The 21,212-nt window shown below is 36.0% G+C and overlaps 1 protein-coding gene across 4 annotated transcripts in view; it reads right to left on the reverse strand.

Moving 5' to 3' along the window:
- The window catches only part of ADK (adenosine kinase), a 269,976-nt gene that overhangs the window by 72,975 nt on the left and 175,789 nt on the right, over positions 1 to 21,212 (reverse strand). For all 4 annotated transcript variants that reach the window (XM_085229904.1, XM_085229903.1, XM_085229901.1 and 1 more), the window contains one exon: positions 3,625 to 3,795. In XM_085229904.1, coding sequence (XP_085086030.1) covers positions 3,625 to 3,795 — 171 coding nt within the window. The remainder of the gene's footprint in view (positions 1 to 3,624; positions 3,796 to 21,212) is intronic.

The following is a 21,212-nucleotide window of genomic DNA, read 5'->3' on the forward strand; positions in this document are numbered from 1 at the left end:
GAGCTCAGCATGTCTATAGTTCTGAAGTTTCTAAATTTAAAAATTTCTCAGTGATGTCCTGCCTATGCAAAGGAAGAGAACCCAGAAGATCTTTACCACATCAATATCTTAATAAACACTCTTCTCTGAGTCACGAATGACTGCCATATGCAGGGATGAATCATATGAAAGCTTTGTAGAGTCCCTTGAATTCTGAAGACCTCCACAGCAAAGATATTGGGACCCACCTGCATGTTCCAAAACAGATCTTTCCCCGTTGGAGCAGTTCGTTCCCTGAGGAGATGCCACTCTTATCTTTGAGGGAGACTAAAAGTTGGAGTTCACCTTCCAGTGCCACTACTTCTTTGGGCTCTCAGATGCAAATAAGGTAGGACAACAGTGGAGCTTCCTGGGCTGACACTTGTTGCAAGTGCATCTGAGACAGCAAATTTTGGCCCTAACTGGGAAAGTGGAAAGAGGTCTAGGAAAGAAATACATGTAAATTCTGGCTCCTTAACTGGTAATTGCTGTGTAGAAAATATTGCACAACTTCATGTAAGGATATAGTATTAAAAGTTTTTAGTCCTTGGAACATTCTGCTGTTGAAAGTTACTTTCAATTGTAAAATATGTATTGCAAGGTGAGCCTCTACAGAGGAATTAAGCAGCAACTTGTGACAAAGCAGTTACCATCAGGAGATAATTGACCTTATTCGAGATTTAAGCATCCTGAGGCAAAGTAGAATATGCTTAATCCTGGCAGGTTAATTATCCAGTGATTATGGTGGCTTGGAAGGTATTATTGCTAAGAATCATTTGCAAAATGACACTATTTTAAAAAAACTTAATTTAATAAAAATTAAAAGCTATGACAATAATCAAGTTCTCCAGTCATGTATTGCTAGACTACGACTGCAGAATGGCCTTAATTGGTTAGCAGCAATGAACATGTAATTATTCCTATTCAGAATGTTCTGTACTAAATTTGTTACATGAAGTACAGTTAATAATATCAAAAATCCAAGGCAAGATGTTTGGCTAGCTATAAAAGGGATCTAAAACAGTGATCAAAACACCAGTGGTCATTGAGCTAGTGCTGGAATTGATAAATGTGCTGAGTTCCTACCACTGCGCTCACTGTCTCGACTGCAGATAAGGGTATGCTGGCATTTACATTGTAAACTAGAACATTTATTCCAAGAGGTTTATAACTTGCCCATTTTAATTGCCATCTGGCTGAAACTTGAAATAACCAATCTCCATTCAGATGTTAATTTTCAAGTAGAAGATATAATTTAAAATCACTTTGCCAATTGTTTTTGGTTTAGGAATAGCAGCAATTTGGAATCTTGCTGTTCTTGGATGTTTTTTCTATTACTCTAAAAAAAAATAAACAGCTCAGTGCTTAACAATCAAATTGCATTGGTTTATAATGTAGTGAGAAGATAAACACAGAGAGGAATAAAAATTGTGTCTGAGGCTATTGTTGTACTAATAAAATAACAACCACACCACTTCGTGTGTCTTACTTGTATGTTAACTTATGTGCTTCTAGTACTTAACTAAACTAGCATAACTGATGGAAAACTTTGCAAAAAGCAGAAGGAAATCATAGTAAATGAGCAAAGTCTTGGTGTTGGTTAGCTGAAGAGGTTCTCTGCCCATCAAGGCAGGCATAAAGACAAAAAAGTTCTGAATGTACTTGCAAATGAAACGAATATAAAAACAATAAACAAAGAAGGAAGCTACCAGAAGGCAGAACATGTCAAAGTAAGCTTTTCTGCAGTTTTGCAACCCCTCTTTACCACAAACCATATGCAAAGAGTAGAAAGAATGATGATTACAAAATACAGCAGCTACTATAAACTGGATGTATACCATGCCAAGGGTGTGGCTTCAAGTTATACAGAAAGACAAGAGAATAAACCACTGTGAATATAATTTCAACAACTCAAAAGCAGCAACGACCAGTTTACATAGTCAAAAGCAGAGACTAAAAGATGACCAGGATTTTCAACTGATTTCAAAGTTCAAGTACACTGTGTGCAAAAAGGAACAGAAATGACCTGTACTCTGAAGTATTTACGAACAAGTCTAAAGAGGATCATTTTAGTTTAAAAAGCATCTTTTACCTCAAAGACACTAAGCTGCTTCAGAAAATGTAGGGAATATTCGACGCTTTAAAACATACAACAGTGCTACACAATATTTTACAACAGCAGGTGAAAAATACCATAGCAAACTGAAATGGCAGGGGAAATTAAGGTAGTCTGAATATAATTTCCAAAATTGGAATGTTGCCATAGTGGGCTATTGCTTATTAAGAATGCAAATATACAAATAGTACCGATCAACATTTTATCTTCTGAAAAACAGCACCTTATGAACTCCTGTGATATGAATTTAATGAGGCAATATTTATATAGAAGATCAGACATTTAGTCCCAGAAGCTTCTCTGAAGCTTTGCACCCAAGTATTAACTAAGCTTTGTCTACCTAATTTGTGAAATCCGATTTTTTTTTAAATTTATAATATACTGTTATTAAATGAGAACGCTCAGTATTGTGCTTGTGAGGATTGTATTGCAAAACAAACAAACAAAAAAAAAAACAGAATAAAGCAAAAATTGGCAATAATAGCAAATTATCAAGAAAATACTGCTTGCTTTGCTAGCTACAGTTTAAGAAAGATTTCCTATGCTACTGCATTTAAAAACATTACAATTTCCTTTATTTTAAAAATACTTCTTCAAGTATTGTATCTGTAACAGTGCTAGGCCCCGATCTGGAGACGGCAATAGTAGAAAAATTGATTTGTGTTGGTATAACACCCTGAGTCACAACCAGGAATAATCACTGACAGGAATAAGTCACTTCTCCACAATTTTCCAGTACTAACGTAGTTATCTCTGACAAGCCAACACTTCAATTAGGTATGCCACACTTTCCAAGATAAATATATCTATTAAACCATTTTGTGCCAAGAAAACGAATATTTAAGAGCACTTTCTGAAACGGAAAAAAAATTAAAATGATATCACTACAATGAGTGAAATTTGAATTCAGTTTGCCTAATACCATGGACTTTCAGGCAAGATTTCATGCAAAATGTTTCTCAAATGCTGTATAGCAAAAATAAGCCTTCCTTAGTCAGACTACCAAGTCTATCCATGACAAAAATCAGTGAAGGACTTCTAAACCAACTGACTGGTTTTTAGCTTTCTTATGACTTCTCTCCAAAGAGTCTATTTCAACACAGAAATGTTATCAAGAAAAGGCATATGAGTATGAAAATGAGTAGCAGCACTTCCACAGTGGCCTTTCATATGCTTTTTCCCCACAGAAATTTAACTACAGGGCTGGTCTATCATGCATGTGGGCATTTATTAGGAGCAGCTAATAAGTCGGAGATTTCCTTTTTTAATCTAATTTCTTCACATGTTTCCAGACTAAAACAAGCAAGTTGCAAATCTGACAGGTCAAATTACATATCTGGCATCAACTGACATTTCACAATCCTGTGATTATGGATTTAATTCTCCAGTGATATCTTAGATGGTCACTGCCTTTCTGTATAATGGAGAACTGGAAAGCAGCTGATAGACACAAACAGTGCAAGAGACACAAATACTTTCATAAGACTCACCGTCTCATTTCCAAAAAGGACATCCACATAAGGCATGACTTTCATCATAGGCTCTTTGTAGAACTGGCTAATAAATGGTGCAGAAAGATTCAAGCTGAAGATCTTGTTGTTTGCAGAAGCCTGAGTAGCCACTTTCAATACTGCTTCTGGTGACACCGTCAGGAAGAATCCCTGCAAACATCCAAACAAAACAAAGATTTTTATTTACTTCAAATTAGGAACCAAAGTAAGTATGCTGTTTCTAGAATGCCACCACAATCCCACCTTTCTGCCACACACATTCTATAAGCAAAACCACACAACTATGGATAAAAATATTGCCTTTACATTAACGTATTAGGGAGATGACAAAGAAGCTGCATATGCTAAGACAGAAAAACATTTCCAAATTAAACACAACCCACTACCTCTGCCTTCTATGTAGTACACTTTCCTATGGCAGTCAAGACTAGAATTTGTATTTTAAGAGGTACAATATTACAATTTTAAATGGCCCTCTTTGGAACAAGAGTCAATCAGACTGCACTGCTTAATTCCAGAGTCCAACAAGATGACTTACGCACAGCTAAGAGAGTAATTAAATCCTTTGCCTGAAAGACTACTATCTTGTTTTTAATAAATACGCTGAGTATGGTATAATTGATCTACAGGAGAAATCTATAGGCTTTCGCATTTCTGCCTGGTATTTTTCATTTGTCTACAACCTCCACTAAAGGATCCAGGCTTCTGCAGGAAAGGGAGCCGGGATGCTCTCAGCACTGAGCCAACATGCAGCTCCTACCCCAGTGCACACCGAGGTGGACCCCGCAGTCTCAGTGGGACATTCAGCTGCAACTACTATGCTCAGTCTCTTAAAAATAACACAGTGTAGTTTATCATTTTCTGTAAAAGTACTGACCTTCATTCTTTAATAGTAATATTTGAAGCCTGTGGTGTTTGCATTCCTTTGCCCTACCATTACTTTCCATCCTAAACACTATGTGCTGTAGACACTAGCTAAATTCATTATTTTTTGTGATTAGACAGCTTTCACATCCATCTGCCCGCAGTATTTATGCTAAGAGATGTAGGTGGGAATATCACACTTAATGTAACTTGATATCTGGAAACAACTTGGTTTCACATGGAAGGAGGTGATCCTCTAACCTAATTGTAACTTATGGTGGAAAACCTGCTCTAGCAAGAGGGTTGGACTAGATCTCCAGAGGTCCCTTCCAACTCCTACGGTTCCGTGATTCTGTGAATTGTTTTCAAAGCTCAGTGAATAATAGTAATTTTCAAGTAAAAGCAGCAATTGTTAAATTTAAGGCCAGAGATAATATCTGAGGTACAGAAAAAAAAAACACTGGGGGGGGAGGTTGTCAGATAAACAAAACCCTATCTCAGTTCTATCTGTAACATTGTCACTGTAAAATGCTAAAAGGTTCAACAGTGAAACAATTTTATTTTCCATTTTTTATACATATTATTCTATATTTGAATTACAGAATATACGTGTTTTTTTCCTGTGTACTTCAACTAACAGATCATCTTAGGTATTGTACTTGCTGGAAGAATAATATAATGAGAAGTCTATAGATTAAAGACTACTTAGAAAGTCTTCTATTTCTTTTTCCCTGTTCCATGCTCTCCAGTCTAGAAAATGCATGACTTGCTACATGACAATAGAAGTCCAAAGGGCATAAGAATGCTTTGCTTCTTGTGGAATTACTCAGTACCTTTAACGACTGGAAGCCTGTAAACATCCAAGCTTCTTTGCTATTTTTACATTCTGAAGAGTTAAAATGAACAGTTTATATAACATCTTGTCTCCATAGCAATCTCTACTATCTTTTATTTTTTCATTTAATGAACAGAGTCAGATTTTTTAAAAACTGTTCCAAACACAAAACAAAACCTTTCAAGGTTCACATGTTGCCAGCTGTGGATAAATCATAGATTGCTATACAGTGGTCTGTGTAAATAGTAACCTGGTCAAATAATTAGGCTTCTTACCAATTTTCAGATGAAAACTGCGTCTGAACTAAAATACATCTGATTGTAATTTAAGGTACAGAACACTATCCCCATGAGATATAACTGAGGCCTGCATCCAACTCCTTTTTCCTTTGGAAAGGCAACATAAAAGTACTGAAATGCAGATAGTAGAGCTTGCTTTTCAGATCCAGCAAAGCTAAAGGATAGAACTCTTTAAAAGCTACAGCTCGGTCTTCTGGGTTTCCTAAAGCTCAATTCTGCCATTTAATTTCATTCTTCCAAGAGCTTTTTCTTTTATATTTTTAAGTATTATCCAATATTAAAATATGTAGAAATTAAGAATTATGTGTGAGAACTCTTGTTGCAACTTTGCCAAGTATGACAGTTCTTTGCAAATAAAAGTTGCAGCAATAAAACAAAATAAGCTGTTGCAGAATAATTCACACAGTGGAATTTATGAAGTAGGAAGGAAATGTATAAAATCTAAACTGATCTGGGTTTAAAAAAAAGCTAATTAGATACTCCTCTCATCACCTGTAAATATTTAAATGGAGCATGATTATTTTCAGGGGAATGCCAATTGCAGCTTTAGCAACTACTGTCACTGGACCTCAGCAAGATAAGCCACAGGACAGTTGTGCAGCATGCTACAGTTTTGAACAGGAATTAACTCCTCCAAAATAAACACGGTTTCTTATCTGAGATTCACAACAAAGAAAAATCACTTCATATAATCTTTAGTAGCACAGCCCTCATGCTCTTGCAGCTGCCACTGCTTTTTGCCAGTGAGAGGTATCTAAAGTAGCATGTCAGTCAGCTGCTCCCACCTACTCTAGCAATTAACTGCTAGCCAGCATCAGCTTTGGGTGTGAGAGTAACTGCATCTAGGTATTGCTTCTGGGACAGAATGGTGAAGTTTTCAGATGTCAAATAAGGACGTTTATAAGGTGGAGGAATATTGGCTGGGAACCAATAGTGATTTATACCTCTGCTTAATTTCTTAAGCACCTCTTTCGTCGTTTATTTTTGGTGTTAGTGCTGTTTTGTTTTGTTCTTCTAGTAGCAGTATCAATTTGGAGATTTCCCTGGGGTAAAATGTTGGACAGTATACGCGCTCTCATTTCGCAGTAACATTTATGGATTTTTTACAGATAGTTCCAAGTCTCCCAAAATACATGATAAAGAGCACTACAGAAGATGACTTAGTATTGCACTAGTGGGAAGTTCTATTCCCACTGACAAGTAGATTAAGAGGATGCTCAAAAACCACACTGTATCCATCTACACAATCTACTTCTGAGAGTTTTGGGAATCTTTTTATCTCAAAAACTGTTTCGAAACAGTTACAACAAAACTGTTTGTAAGCAAAAGATGAGTCACTTGGTTAACATACAGAAATTCCAGTAGCCATGGTAGCTATCAAATTCTCAGACCCATGGTAGAAATGAAATTCTCGTGCATGCATTTATGTTTGCAAAAGAACGCAGTACATACAACAACATACGATAATTAGCGCAGTCAAGAGAAAGTAAAAGGGAGCAATATTGTATACAAAAACCTATTAAACATTAAAGGCTATCAGACATACTTGCAGCACTGCGTTCCTTTGGCAAGCGCTGATTGAGGCTAAGTACACCAGATGCTGCTGGTTCACGATGTGCCACTATTTTCTGATTCTCAAAATGCAACCAACCTTTCTTCTGTGCCAAGAGGAAGGTACCACAGTACCACAAGTAGGAAAGCAAAGCTGAACTAATATACATAGCAGGAAAATAAGGTGATATATTGAAATATTTATATGCATGTTTGTATCTATACAAACACAAAACAAATATACTTTTTGTCCCTCCTCTATAGGCAGAACTTCTGTTTAAATACAGTTCTTCAGTGGAGAAAAATGTTTTCTTTGTGAGGAGAAACAAAAAGGAAAAAATAAGAAAAACACATCTGTGAGCTGCAGACACGTGGGCCACGGGAGATAGAGTAGCTTGTTTATAACTTAAAAGATTTTAAAATGCAGCATTAAGATGTGCAATTATCATGCTTTTGCAATATTCTGCAATTCTTTGATGCACCTTTTAAAATATGCCCAGATGCTTTGGGTATGGGACAGTTCTTTATGATCAAGTGGTTTTTTTCCACAGTTAATAGAATTATTTAAAGAATCTGGCGAGTTTACACACAGGCAACATCCTTGCATCTCTCTCATTTTTTATCACATGCAAACCTAGCTGTTTCTTCTGACCTACACTGTGCTCATGTACCACTAGCAATAGCAGGCATGAGTGCAGCAACTGAAGGGTGTCAGAACTATTGGCAGCACAGAATCAGAGTGTTGAAGCATCTCATGAAGCCAGCACTACCCTGGCTTTGGCGAAAGTATTTCTGAATATGCGTTCTGTCCAAACAGAGCAGTCTTGCCATCATTTGTTCACATGAAAAAAACACACTTGCACTGAATTCATCTGGATTAGGTACACGTAATATTTGCACAATGAGGATCAATTCTTTCTTTAATCAATGAATTCTTTCTTTAAGTTTCTTTACGTTTAGACAAATCCAGTCTGAGACGATAACAAACAGCTTTGCATTTCTGGATTTATTATTAACACCACAGAAACAACATTTGCAGAAGTTCAAATAGAAACAATAAAAAATGAGATTGCCCAACACCTATCACACACTAAAACGCTTCCATTTGCCCTCTGTTCTTTGTAGCTCTGTCTCCTTGCCATCCCCATTTTCAGAGGAGTTTATAAGAAAATGACTTTATGAGTGACTAGACTTTGAACCATGGTATTCTGAACTGGTATTTTGAAATACCATTTGGTAACAATGTAAAATCAATATATTTTAAGTATGAATCAAAATATTTAACTCTCGGATATATATACAACAGTCTGTTGCCATTAAGGGTGAATTATTTTCTGGCAACATGAAAAGAACACATCATTTAATCCAAAATTATTTTATGGCACGGACTTAATAAAAATGCAGTTATGATGACATCATACGCTCATCCATTTAAAGAGAAGAATTTTTCAGGCAGTGATATTTTGACAGTTCTGCAGTGACAGTCCTGATAAATACCATGATCCAGTAAAGCCCTGCAGAAGCCATCTAGCTTCAAGCATGCTGGCACTTCCAGTAAAATCAGTGAGACTGCTCACGTTCCAGAAGAGTGTGCTCTGCTAAACTCAAGACATAACCATGTCAGAGCTTTGGAGCTGGCCAAGTTTCACATATTCTGTACACAAGGAGAACTTGAAGGCACACACTTGTACATAAGAGACTTTTCCTCTGCTCTGCCACCAGCTCCGTCTCCTGCAGCCCAGCAGAGCCATCAGGGCATGGAAGGAGCGAAGATGAAACACACGGCAGTTCTTGGGATGGGGAATGAATCTTGGGGTAACTGCTCCAGACAGAATGGCTTACACAAGGTTTCCATGTGCCTTTACAACCAGAGGACACCAAAAGACTCGTGCCTTCTGAGCTCTGAGCTGCATGGAGCCCAGATTGGGTGCAGTCCATATCCTACCCACTGTGAGTCAGGACAATGAGACTACCCTTCCTTCAGAATAGGAAACTGAAGACCCAAACCTCTTCATCGTAGTATTTCCATGAGTTTAAATAAGTAGAGAACAATACATAAAACTGTATCTTTAACACTGAAGTATCTGGCCACAGCACTAAAATATTCCTGACGATAAAAAACTCCAGAAACAGTAATAACATCCACACAAATCAAACAAACACCACACATTTTCCTAACAAAGGTGCTTGTGCTTTAATTAAATTTTTACTTCCTCTAAGAAAGACAAAACCTGCATATAAGCTGGGTAACGCTCAGTTTGTAAATTAGTTAAATATATAGAAGTTATTTTCATCTATGTATCTCTTCTTCATGTAATAGGTTACTTAGGAATTTAGTAAGTACCTGCATGGTACCAATTACATTTTCAAATTGTATTTTATCTTGGTCAGCAAGTAGTTACTCACTGAAACAAAACCCACTGCTCTTTGCCTAGTTTGTACTGGAGATGGTTCTTGGAAATCATAAAGCTCAGATGGCAAGAATGCAACAATTTCTTTGAGTAATTGTTTTGCCTTGTTCCTGTATGCATTGTTTATTTTCATTAAAGCATTGCTTTATAATTGGAAAATGACTAAGCTGTAAACTGTTGTTTTATCATTTGGAGTGGTCAAAGTTTCTGTTTTTGATAAAAGCCAAGTTTCAAACAGTTTTCAGTAACATAGGAAAAAACCTAACTGTCAGTAAACGTGCTTATATTGACCGTGACATTTCCCTCTATGATGGTGCCAACGTGTCAGAAGCAGAGGATTGCTTTCAGAATTGAACAGCTTCTTTGTTGCTGAAGCAAACTCTGATTGCAGCCATATTATTAGCTATCAGATTACAACAGTAGCAAAAAAACTCCAATATTTGGCACTGCATATTAAAGAAAATAATTATTTTACATTTACACCAGCAGCTTCTTTTAAATTCCAAACAATTTTGAAATATTTTTCCATTCTGATTACTATCAGTTAAATCAAGCATTTTCTAGAAAGTTCTTCCAAGACAAACTTAGAATAAAATAATTGGGTGACTTTACTAAAAGAAGAGTACTTGCAGAACGCATGGATGAGAACCTAAATATCGTGGTGTAGACATGTGCGTGCATGAGAGAGCAGTAATATATCTAGCTTTGGTGTAGGACAATGTTATCCCAAATAAAAAAAATCTGACATTTCCCTGGAAACCGCAAAGTTACTTGAACTCATTTTAAAAAGATGAATTAACATCTTAAAACGATGGTTAGATACAGCTCCCTGAAGTCTGCCTCTCTCTGAGGAAGAAAAAGTCTCCATATTCTCTCCACACTCAGCACAGTTTTATGTGAGTTTATTAAGCTCAAGGAGTGACATGTGTTGTTATACATGCTTAACGTCTAGAATATTTTGGGGGGAGCCATTACTGAAACATCATCTGACAAACAGGAGTGTGGATTATTCTTTTCAGTAACTCAACCTTTTTGTCTTTGTTTACCCTCTTACAAAATAGGTATAATGATAAATACACTTCCATTGGCAGAACCAGTGGGAGGTTTAATTACTTAACATTACTGAAATGATTGAAATTCTATGTTGAAAGGTATTATAAAGTACAGGGTATTAACATCAATAAAATATAAGCTGCAAATCAAACAAGCTATGATCAAGAATAAGCCACTTTTCTTCTTTTCTCCCAGTATTCTCAAAACACTTTGCTCCACTTTTTCTTCATTGAAAAACAATTGAACTCTCACTGAGAAAACACCATGTTGCCAAATATTTGTTAATTGTTGACTAATGAAAGGAATTGTTTCTTTCACCTTTCCTCCTTCTAAAAGAACTCTACATTAAAACTAGCTATGCTTAATTCATCTACAAACAAAATGGTAATGTTCTGTTTAGACTAAAAATTAGGATCAAACATACTAATTATTGTTTAACAAAAAAAATAACAAGTCTTAACATTGACATTTACATTATTTATGCCATTTGTTAGAAAGAAGTAATTGATTTTTCAATCCCAATTTCCACAATTTTGTGAACAATTCTGGCAAACAGGCATTTCAGGAAGTAAAGAAAAGGTGTGGCAAATTTCAGCTCCTGATGACTGTGCATCATGTGCTTTCATGTGTATGGCTTGTCATATTAATATAATTTGGCATCTCATTAATTATGTAAACATTAACCATATGTTGAATTCATTCAAGTTCGGTGTGTACATAATATTTACAGTATATTAGTAAATTGAGAGAATCTATGTAACTACTAATGCATAGAGTTCCTAATTCTCTAGACATTTAATCCTCAGTTTGAGAGCTCTGTAAACAAACATATTCGAATAATCTTGAACGGGAAGAGAAAAAATATGAGTATCTTTTAAATTAAACATGCCCATAGCAACACAATGGTTTATATAAGAACAGGTAAAACTGTCAGACTGAAGCAATGACCAAACACGACTGTATCAGCAGATAATCGCTATCAGCTGACTGGGTATTAAAGGGCCCTGTAAAAATGCAAAAAGTCTTGTGGAGAACATTCCAACATGGTGCATTACTACTGCTTCCCTCAGAATTTTGCCCATAATTTTCCAAGCTCCGAAAACAATAAAAATATTTCTGTATATATGCAAGAGACATTTCGGTTCTGTGAGACTGCACGCCAATACTGTGACTCTTGGAGTGGAGGGGGAAACTGATTTGGGCTTGCTCTGCTGTATTTATAAATCCTAGCTCCCCTGCTAACAAGAGGAGGAAAGAACCCCTCGGCCACTTCCCGCTCCACACCAGCACACACTGCTGTATCTGTGCCCTCTGCATTCACATTCCCAGATGATTCAGAGGAATGACGACTGTTGTGCAATATAAATAAATACAGCAACGAGTAAAATGCCATGAAAAATAAGCCAATGCCAGCATGACTTCTATACCTTATGAATTTCCCTGTCAACAACACAGCCGTGCTATGAAAGGTTTTACCCAAAATCAGGTTAGAAAAGAGATACAAGATGTAAAAAAAACATAGGCATGTTTTTCCCTAAGCACTCTCATACTGAAACACTTAGGCAGAAACCTTTCTTCCCTCCCCCCAGCTACCTTTGAGATCTTGTAAATTATAAGAACATAGCAGCACGGGGATTAAATATTAATCAAAGTCATTACCATTATCGTTAGAACATATTTCAAGAGCCCCAAAGAAAGAGCATATTATTTCACTAATAAAGATCATATCATCAGAAAGACTACACTGATACTGTTGCACAGTTGGTAAGAAGAAGGGAAAAAAGAAATGATCAAGAGGTAACAAAAGATTTCAGAAGCTCACTGCACTACTGCAAGGCTATGTCATCTGCTAAGTGAGTCTGTTTAAACAAAGCAGCCTCACAACTGGCAAAGCAGAACTCTATACAGAACCACAGATGTATATAATGCAGTTATAAAACAATTTTGCTGGGGAAAACAATGACATACAATACAACTGATGTTCCAAACTCCATGAACTCTATCTGTGAAAATACAGAATGGCTCTAATGCTCTGGGGCAGATCTGAATTCATTTCGTGTGCGATGTGGCTACCCCAACCACCACCACTAGTCTTGGAACTACTGTCTCTTATAAGGAGACTAACTCTCCATGAAAATAATATGTTTTATGGAACAATAGGGCTGTAGATGTAAACAATTAATAAAACTAATTCCCTTTGGCTCCCAAAGGTATTTACTAGCTGATTTTAACAGCTTGTGTACCTTGTATGGCAAAAAATTAAGCATATAGCAAAATAAAATGCTCAAATAATAAAGAATGCACTTCCTTTAATTTCTGACACAGCAATTTTAAAAATAAATGCATAAATGATTCCTTTTAACTATCGCTCCTTTCTCAAGTCTTGCCTCAGCGTCAGGATTCCAAAAAACCTACTTTGATTGTAAATATAATATTTTCTATGAACACACAATTATGTCCTAATCACTTGGATTAATTACCACATCAGGATTTACAATAAAACATTTATTGCTCACACTTCCATGCATTAAAATTAATTATTTAAAAGAACATTAATGTTATTGCTTAGGCTTTTAATTTTCATTATGCAAACACTGCCACATGGCTTTGTTTCTGAACAGGCAAATAAATGAAGGTCATGAACTAGGTTAATTCAAATAATTATTATGAAATACGAAACATGGACAGTTGCTAAACCCTAAACAAAGGTATTTTCACTTAATTTGGGTAATAATAGTCTACAGACCACTTTGAACATAAAGAGCCACGTAAGTGCTTAGCATTAATTATTACAGTCTGAATGAATACTTTCTTGAAAGGTGGGAGGAATATCCCTAATTATTAGCTTTTCAGAGCCAAATAACTACATTATGTTTCTGTTTCTAATGAACCCATGAGGTCACACCTTAGAAACCAGTGGGACTGGTACTGCAGCCCCAGAGAACAGTAGTAGTCTTCTACTCCCAGACCTTATAACCTGGGGTAACTCTTCTGCTAAGGCACTTTTTTGCAATGTTGTGTTACTGCAGGAGAAGTGTGTTTCATTAGGAGCTCCAATTTACAGTACTATTCAAGATACTTGAATATTCTGACTAAGTTTTCATTTTCTCTTGAGTGTTCTCTCTTCTTTTCTCCTTGAAAATGACTGCGCTCTTGTCACTTTCTTTGGCCTCTTTCACAGAAAATCAGACTACAAATACAGGAAATGTACTGAAGATTTTTGTTTCCCATTTAATTTGTATAATAGTTCTAAAAACAATTTTTGATCCATAAAAGATCAAGCTAGGTGGTCAAACAACGGCAGAGAACCAACCTTTCCTGATGCAAAACATCTCTGAGTTTTCAAATAAAAATAATTTTGAGATCAGGAAACCTCAGAAACCCAGTAAGCAAACACCAATTTTCTCCCTAAGAATATATGTGGCCTATACCAATATCCCTTTAGCCACCTTAGAAACGTAATAAATCCATGCAGCTTTTCGGTCATCATAATTAGGTACTAAATGGTCGTATACCATACAGCTTCTGATAGGAACAGCTTCAAGTCACAGATATTCAACTGAAAACACAAAATGTAGCTGGAAAAACGGAATTCTTCAAATACTGAACAAGATGTACACATCACACACACACCTATACATCACAAATGTACATACAGACATCATACTGCAAACTTCTGACAGTAGGAACACATGCTGCTGAGTTTAAAAATACTTTGTATTATATCTTTTTTTTCTGCAACCATAGAAACATGTGGGCAGTATTTTCCACTTAACATATGACAGACAAATGGATTTCATAAACTGTCACATAAATTAGAATTTATAGTTCCAAATCAATTCACAGATTAAATATCACACACCGGAAAACAAATAACAACTCAGAAAATCGCTGGTACTTGATGATTTTTTAAAATTTACTTAGGCTTCCAAAACTGTTATTTTATGGAAGCAAGGATGCATTCAAGGGCATCATGGCAATTTTGGTTTTGGAATATCAGCATAACCTCTTGAATCAATGCCTCCTCTGTTTGTTAGTCCTAACAATAATTTGTCTGTTTTAATTCAGTTTGCTCACTCTTTAAACATGGAAGTGTGCAGGAAGAAATTAAGAGATGTATAGAAGTTAACATATTCTTAAAAATTTGTATTGGAAATCACTTGATTCGAATAGTTTCTAATACCAAAATGAGTTTTGCAACAGTTGAAGAAATTTCACACAGAAAAAGAATTTTCATTGAAGAGAGTCAAATATTAGAATATCTAAGGGAGGTGACCCTCCCCCATCTTCTCTGCCCTGGTGAGGCCACATCTGGAGTCCAGCTTCTAGATAGAATCCAACAAATAGACACAAAGACAATAAAGGGCCTAGAGCACTTATGAGGAAAGGCTAAGAGATCCAGTACTGTTCAGCCCAGAGAACAGAAGGCTGAGAGGGAATTTCATCAATGTGTATAAACGTCTGAAGTGTAGGAGCAAAGTTGATGGGGCCAGACTCTTTTCAGTGGTGTACAGTGATAGAACGAGGGGCAACACAAACTGGAACACAGGAAGTTCCATACTAACACAAGGAAGAACTTCTCTACTGTCAGAATGACAGCACTACAACAGGCTGCCCACAGGGGTTATGGAGTGTCCTTCTCTGGAGAGATTCAAGATCCATCTGGATGCCTACGTGACCTGCTGTGGGGAACTGCTTTAATAGGGAGATTATACTAGGTCCCTTCAGAGGTCCCTTCCAGTCCCTTCTGTGATTCTCTGAGTAGATTAACAGCTTAGAAATAAAATACTCCTGTGGCTCTTCAACTCCACAGAGAACTTCCCAAAATTCCAAATTATGAAGTCAGTGGGATCTTAATAATGCCTACAGCCTCAAAGATAGACTCCTTTGGACAGGAATGAGCTTTGCTTCTAGAATATTAATTATGAAAAATGTTCTTTGTTTTCTTGCCATCTCAGCTCACACAATTTTTGTCCTTAAAAATAAGTGGGAATAAGAAAAATACATAATAAAGTTATTGTGATGTATTTAACAGTCAGCGTTAACTTGCGTGTTAATTTATATGCCATAAACATGATATTCTAGATTAGAATATCAGTGAATCTTTAACTCACACATGGGACACAATGATAAATAAAGAAGTACTCCTTTTCAAATCAGCATTTAAGCTCATGGTTTAGTACTTTTATAAGAAAAGGAAGTTGGGATCTTTCAAAATCACCTCCTCAACTCTGGAACTTTAAATACATTCCTTGCGTTATATAAACATTACTTCTATTTTTTAAACATCCAAATTAGAGCATTTTTGAGTTGTATCATAAATAACCACATTTTAGAGAGTAAAAATTATTAGTCCACATCAAAATAAATTGCAGTATGCACTTCTCAAAGCTAACGTGGAAAGTCCTTGTCTCAAGTTTTAGATATATTTTTATGCATCTCTATCATTGTGTTCCCTCATTTACAGGAAATCCTGCAGTTTGCTTTCGATTCAGGACAGTTAACTACAGAAAGCAAAAATTTTCTCTTTATTCTTTTCCATACAGTGCCTCCTCATCAACATTTATGGCTTGACCCCGTCAGCAACATAGTGAGAAACGAAGCACTGGGCACAGTGGTACCAAACACTTCCACAAAGCAAGAGGAGAAAGTAACAGTGGTACCTTCAACCCAGAGTTCAAAAGCCATGAATAAATAATTCATGTTTCTTCAACTTTCTGATACTTTTCAAAATTTTTTTTCAGAGAGAGAGAGAGCAGGAGAGACACCGATCAGTTCTTGTCACAAAACCTTCCCTCAAGAGTGAAATCCATATGATACTACATAGAACATCATCTTCAGAGTGGAATTAACCTTAAGCTTAACCTTCTGAAACAGATGTTTGAATATTCCTATAAATCACAAGAAAACATATTTCCATCTTAAGTAGCCTAATTTATCCATTGTAATAATTGTTGCTAATCAAAGGGTTAAGCAGTTGGTAATGACATGAACAACAACAAAAAAATTACTTGACAAGATTCCACCCTCATTCGAATCTCTACCAAAGTGTCAAATGTAATTATAAATTTTCACCAAAGACGTCAGATTCTTATGTTAAGCTTTGCACAATTTGACATTGCCATTCTTCAATTTTTACAGATGTGAACAGTTATCACTTTGTTTGTATGTCACTACAGACAACATAATCAATAGTTTTCATATCTCACTGTTCATTCTTTTTGTTCAAAATGAATTTTGTTAGTGCTGCTTAGTTTTGTTCCACCACGAAACTTGTTACTGCTTGAATAGAGAGTACTTAATCTCAACAATAAACATTATAATGTATGACAAAGCAGTCAGGAAAAAAAAGGCTTAACATTTTTTTCAGTTCCCATTTTAACATAGTCTGTCCTTATCAAATTAATATCTAACAACAGTCACACAAAAGCAACACAATGGACGGCTTTGTTCACTTCAGATATATTAATTTAAAGGGCAAACTGCCTTTTACTCCTCTTTCATTCTCTATCTTTCTGTAGTAGAGAAATTTTATTCCATGAAACATATGCAAAAAAAAGTATAACTGGAAATCACTGTTTTAAAGAACATTACCTGTCCTAAACAACAGCTTAACCAGGATCCATAAACAAATCATTTTTTTGTTGTTTCCATACCCAAAAGGCCACCAGTTAGGCTAAAGATGTATTCCTTCTGATCTGTCACTCAAGTGAAAATAGCCCTTGTACACATTCACTTACTTTTTGAAAAGGTTTCAAGTGACACATCTGTTGAGAAGGTATTTATTGTAGGACAATGGCTCCTGCAAAGGAAGACTTGCTCATCAATGTACCTATCCATACACCTGTTCTCCATTGGTCCTATAAATCACCAACACTTAAGATAATTTTTAAAAAATATAATTAATCAGCAGGATGTAGAAATTTAATGTGAAGAAGGGAATAATCTCTTGCTGGCAGAGGTTTTTGTTTGTTTGTTTGTTTTAGCATTTGCAGATCTGTACCATTGCGCTAGCAGTGAAACTGGTCCTCCTTATTTTCTGATGCTTGCTGAACTTACGCTTAGAACTTGATTTTCTTAAATGCATGCAAATGGAAAAGCTGCTGATTTAGACTCTGAAAGACTCAAAACTGCTCCAGAAGCAAGACTTTACTCAGAATAGGATGATTTAAGTTAGTGTTTGGGTTCTAGCTTGATCAATTGATTAAGTAATTTGGATAAATCCAATGCAGAGTCGATATCTTCTACTGCCAGAGGATTGCTTCCAGTTTTAACTAGAACCAGATGAGAGTCTACTTCAACTAATCTTCCTGGCCGGAAATTGATATAAATAATAAGAGAATACGGATATGCCACTTACCTGTTTGGTTTAATCAAAGTTAAGTATTACAAGTTATTAAAAACTTTAGTTCTGGCCTTGCCCGGAAAGGGAGATATTATGTGACTCCCTGAATGAAGTCCTCAGACCTGTGAAGCCACTTCAGCTTTTACAGAGGCATGATTTCAGGGAATGGGTTGCAACATAGCAGTACATCAACATACATGGCTGAAGCTAGACTTAGAGGTCTATTCTGACCCTATTTACTCCTCTCAAATTGCATTCAGAGTCTCCCCGTGAAGTTTCTTTTCTGGCAACTACACTCCACAGGAATGATTGCTTACATCTCATGTACGCTACTGCAACCCTGTCCATTTTAATAACATAGCAAAGGAATTTCAGAATTCTCACTGTGAATAATAGTCCTTGGAAAATATTCAACAACTTCAAGATTGTATGATACATTTTAGAATTTAGATATTTAACAGCACTGATGACTAGCAATTTTCTACAATTACCATTATAATCATCCCATGTTCTGAGGATACAGATGACAAGGAGCTGTTAGAAAAATTAAACTTCTATAAAACATCTGAATGTCTGGCATTTTGATACAGTAATACTTTGCTTTTCTGAATGCCTGTCACCAATTTGTATTTGCATTTGGATATTTTTCTTATGGCAAAGGAGTTTGTTCTGAGGAGTTTCGTACCTTAGATTTACTACAGTTAATTACATATCTATCCAGAGATCATGCTCTCCCAAATGAGCATCCAAGCCTATTAAAATAGTTTGCCAGCATACTGTGAAGATCTGGGAAATGGCACACCCTCACAAATGCCAGATGTAATTCTGCCCACAAGAAAAGTCAGATGGATTCCTCCAATAAATTCCTACTTCTTTTGTCTGCCTGTTGGTTGATATATGATACCACTGCAGATGTATCCAATTTTATTAAAATTTGTCCCATCAGCTACATTCTGAAAGGAAAATTTTCAAATTTACCCTGAGCTGGTGCACATTCTGTGATAAGTTGTTCTTAAGTTGAAGCCCATGCCTTCAGTTTTGCTTTTTTGCTTCATTTAGTTCAGCAAGCTACATATCTGGTCAGACAATCTTCTCTGTTTGTGAACATAAGAGAGAGCTGTATTTCACTAGAAGTGGTTGCATATCTGAGCTCCCATTTCAATATTTTTTTCTGCTAGCTCTGAAGCTGGAATCATTATGTCCAGTTTGGCTGAGTTTGAAAAGCACCATAATAGCAGTAGAGTTCAAACATCCAACTCTCCCATGGGATGACTACATGCAAGACACACAGATTTCATAGCAGCTAGCTCTTCAGATCCTGGCAGAAGATTTGCTGAAGAGCTGTACTGCAAGAATAAGATTCTTTAATGTTTATAACTTGATAAGAGAGAAATGCTTTCCCTAACTTCCCTAATTGCTATTAACGAACTTCAAAGTATACTGGAAGATACTGGAAAACCTGTTCTTTCAGATGTCACGTAATTTCTCCATTCCAAAGACAATTTTAAAAAGCAAACAGAGACCTCACATAATTCAAAGTCAAACCATAGTTGTCTATGGTCTCTGACAAACTTGATATTAACAAAATTCTTACGTACCGTACTGAAAACTTCATGCTCTAAAAATCATGATATAGTAGAAATATATCTACTAGCACATTTAAAAAACAGAAATACTACTTTACTTTTTAAAGACTACCGTTTTAGGCATGATAATTTACAGGTACATACACATGCAATGAGAGAACAACTACAGTTGCTACATATTAAAGATTTTTCCATGGGGAGGCAAAGTAAATTTTGCTGTGGAGGCTAAGTAATTTTTTTTTAATTGGGAAGTATTAAGACCTGACATTAAGCTGCTACTGAATCATCATGTACTATAAAAATACTAAGTTACTCATACTTCTAGAGGCTGATTAAGTAACTATATATAAATAAAGCTACATAATGAAATATAGGTATACAAGCATGGAGCTTGTTCTACACTGCTTCATGTAAAGAAACCAAAGTTCTAACTCAACTTGTGTTTGTGTGCTACTACAATCTGTAGAAAAGACGGTGCCAGAAATGATATTTCTGCATTTTGCCCAAATTACTTATGATACTGAAAATATTATACAACAGCCATCTTCCTAATCATTTATTTCATTTCTAGTATTTGCAAAGACTGATGATGTAGATATCCTCTGCAGTAAGTTTTTGTATTCCACTTCCTTCCTTATCAAGTGAGTATGCAGTTTGATTCTACTCACATTTAAGAGAGCACAGGGTGTAAAAAATAGTGACTCTCACTGAGAGATACTTTTCTTCTTGGAGATACAGAAGGAAAAAAACATTGTGTGAGAAACAGGGAGATAAATTCCAACACAAGTGTGAAAACAAACTGTGTGACTGTGGTGTCACAGCTGGCCCCATGATAGATGAGTCTGAGTCTGCATGCAAAGTGAATATACACTAAAAACTTCATTAATAAGAAATATTAATTACTTCAAGATAATCTAAATTAGATGCCGCTCAAGATCACATTGGGATAGCTAAGTATTGTTTTATGATTGCATTTCTCACCTGAGAAAAATACAGTAAAGATTCTACATTTCAATTCTTGCTCAAAACTATCCAAAAACATATTGGGGCTGTCCATAGAAACAGAAAACCTTTAAAAGAGGCCTTTAAAGTTGGCAAAATCAGCAAATTTAATCTATCCACTTTCTTTTGACCTTTAAACCTGACCTGAAAAAAGTGTTCAGCAACATAAATTTGATCTCTAAAGGCCCTGCTGCAGATCTCATTTTCTGCTGTTTTTCCATTAGGCATTTATGGGACTTGCTGGTGTTACAGGGGACTAGTAAAATGTTGAAGTAATCCTGCAGTTCCTGTGTATGAATTCAGCTTTTCCCTGTGAGATGATAACATTTTTTTTTTCTGGCAAGGCTTTTTCAGATACTGGAGTATAAGACTAATACCATAGGTGTGATGTTATTTTTTTTCATTTGGTAACATTAACCAGATCTAGCAGTTCAAGTGTTGAAACAAAAGAATTCTTTTCTGAGCCAATAAGGTGGCTTGGTGCACATCTGCACTAATTGAAATCACAGCATGGCTTTTCAGGATAGGAATTGTATCCAAAGCATACAGAGGATTTGAAGATCTCAGTTGTGTGTTTGTGCATTCTCTTAAGTGCAGAGGAAACCAGCTGCTTCTATTTAT

This window comes from Meleagris gallopavo, chromosome 8, assembly GCF_905368555.1.
Source record: "Meleagris gallopavo chromosome 8, MGAL_WU_HG_1.1, whole genome shotgun sequence".
Lineage (NCBI taxonomy): Eukaryota > Metazoa > Chordata > Aves > Galliformes > Phasianidae > Meleagris > Meleagris gallopavo.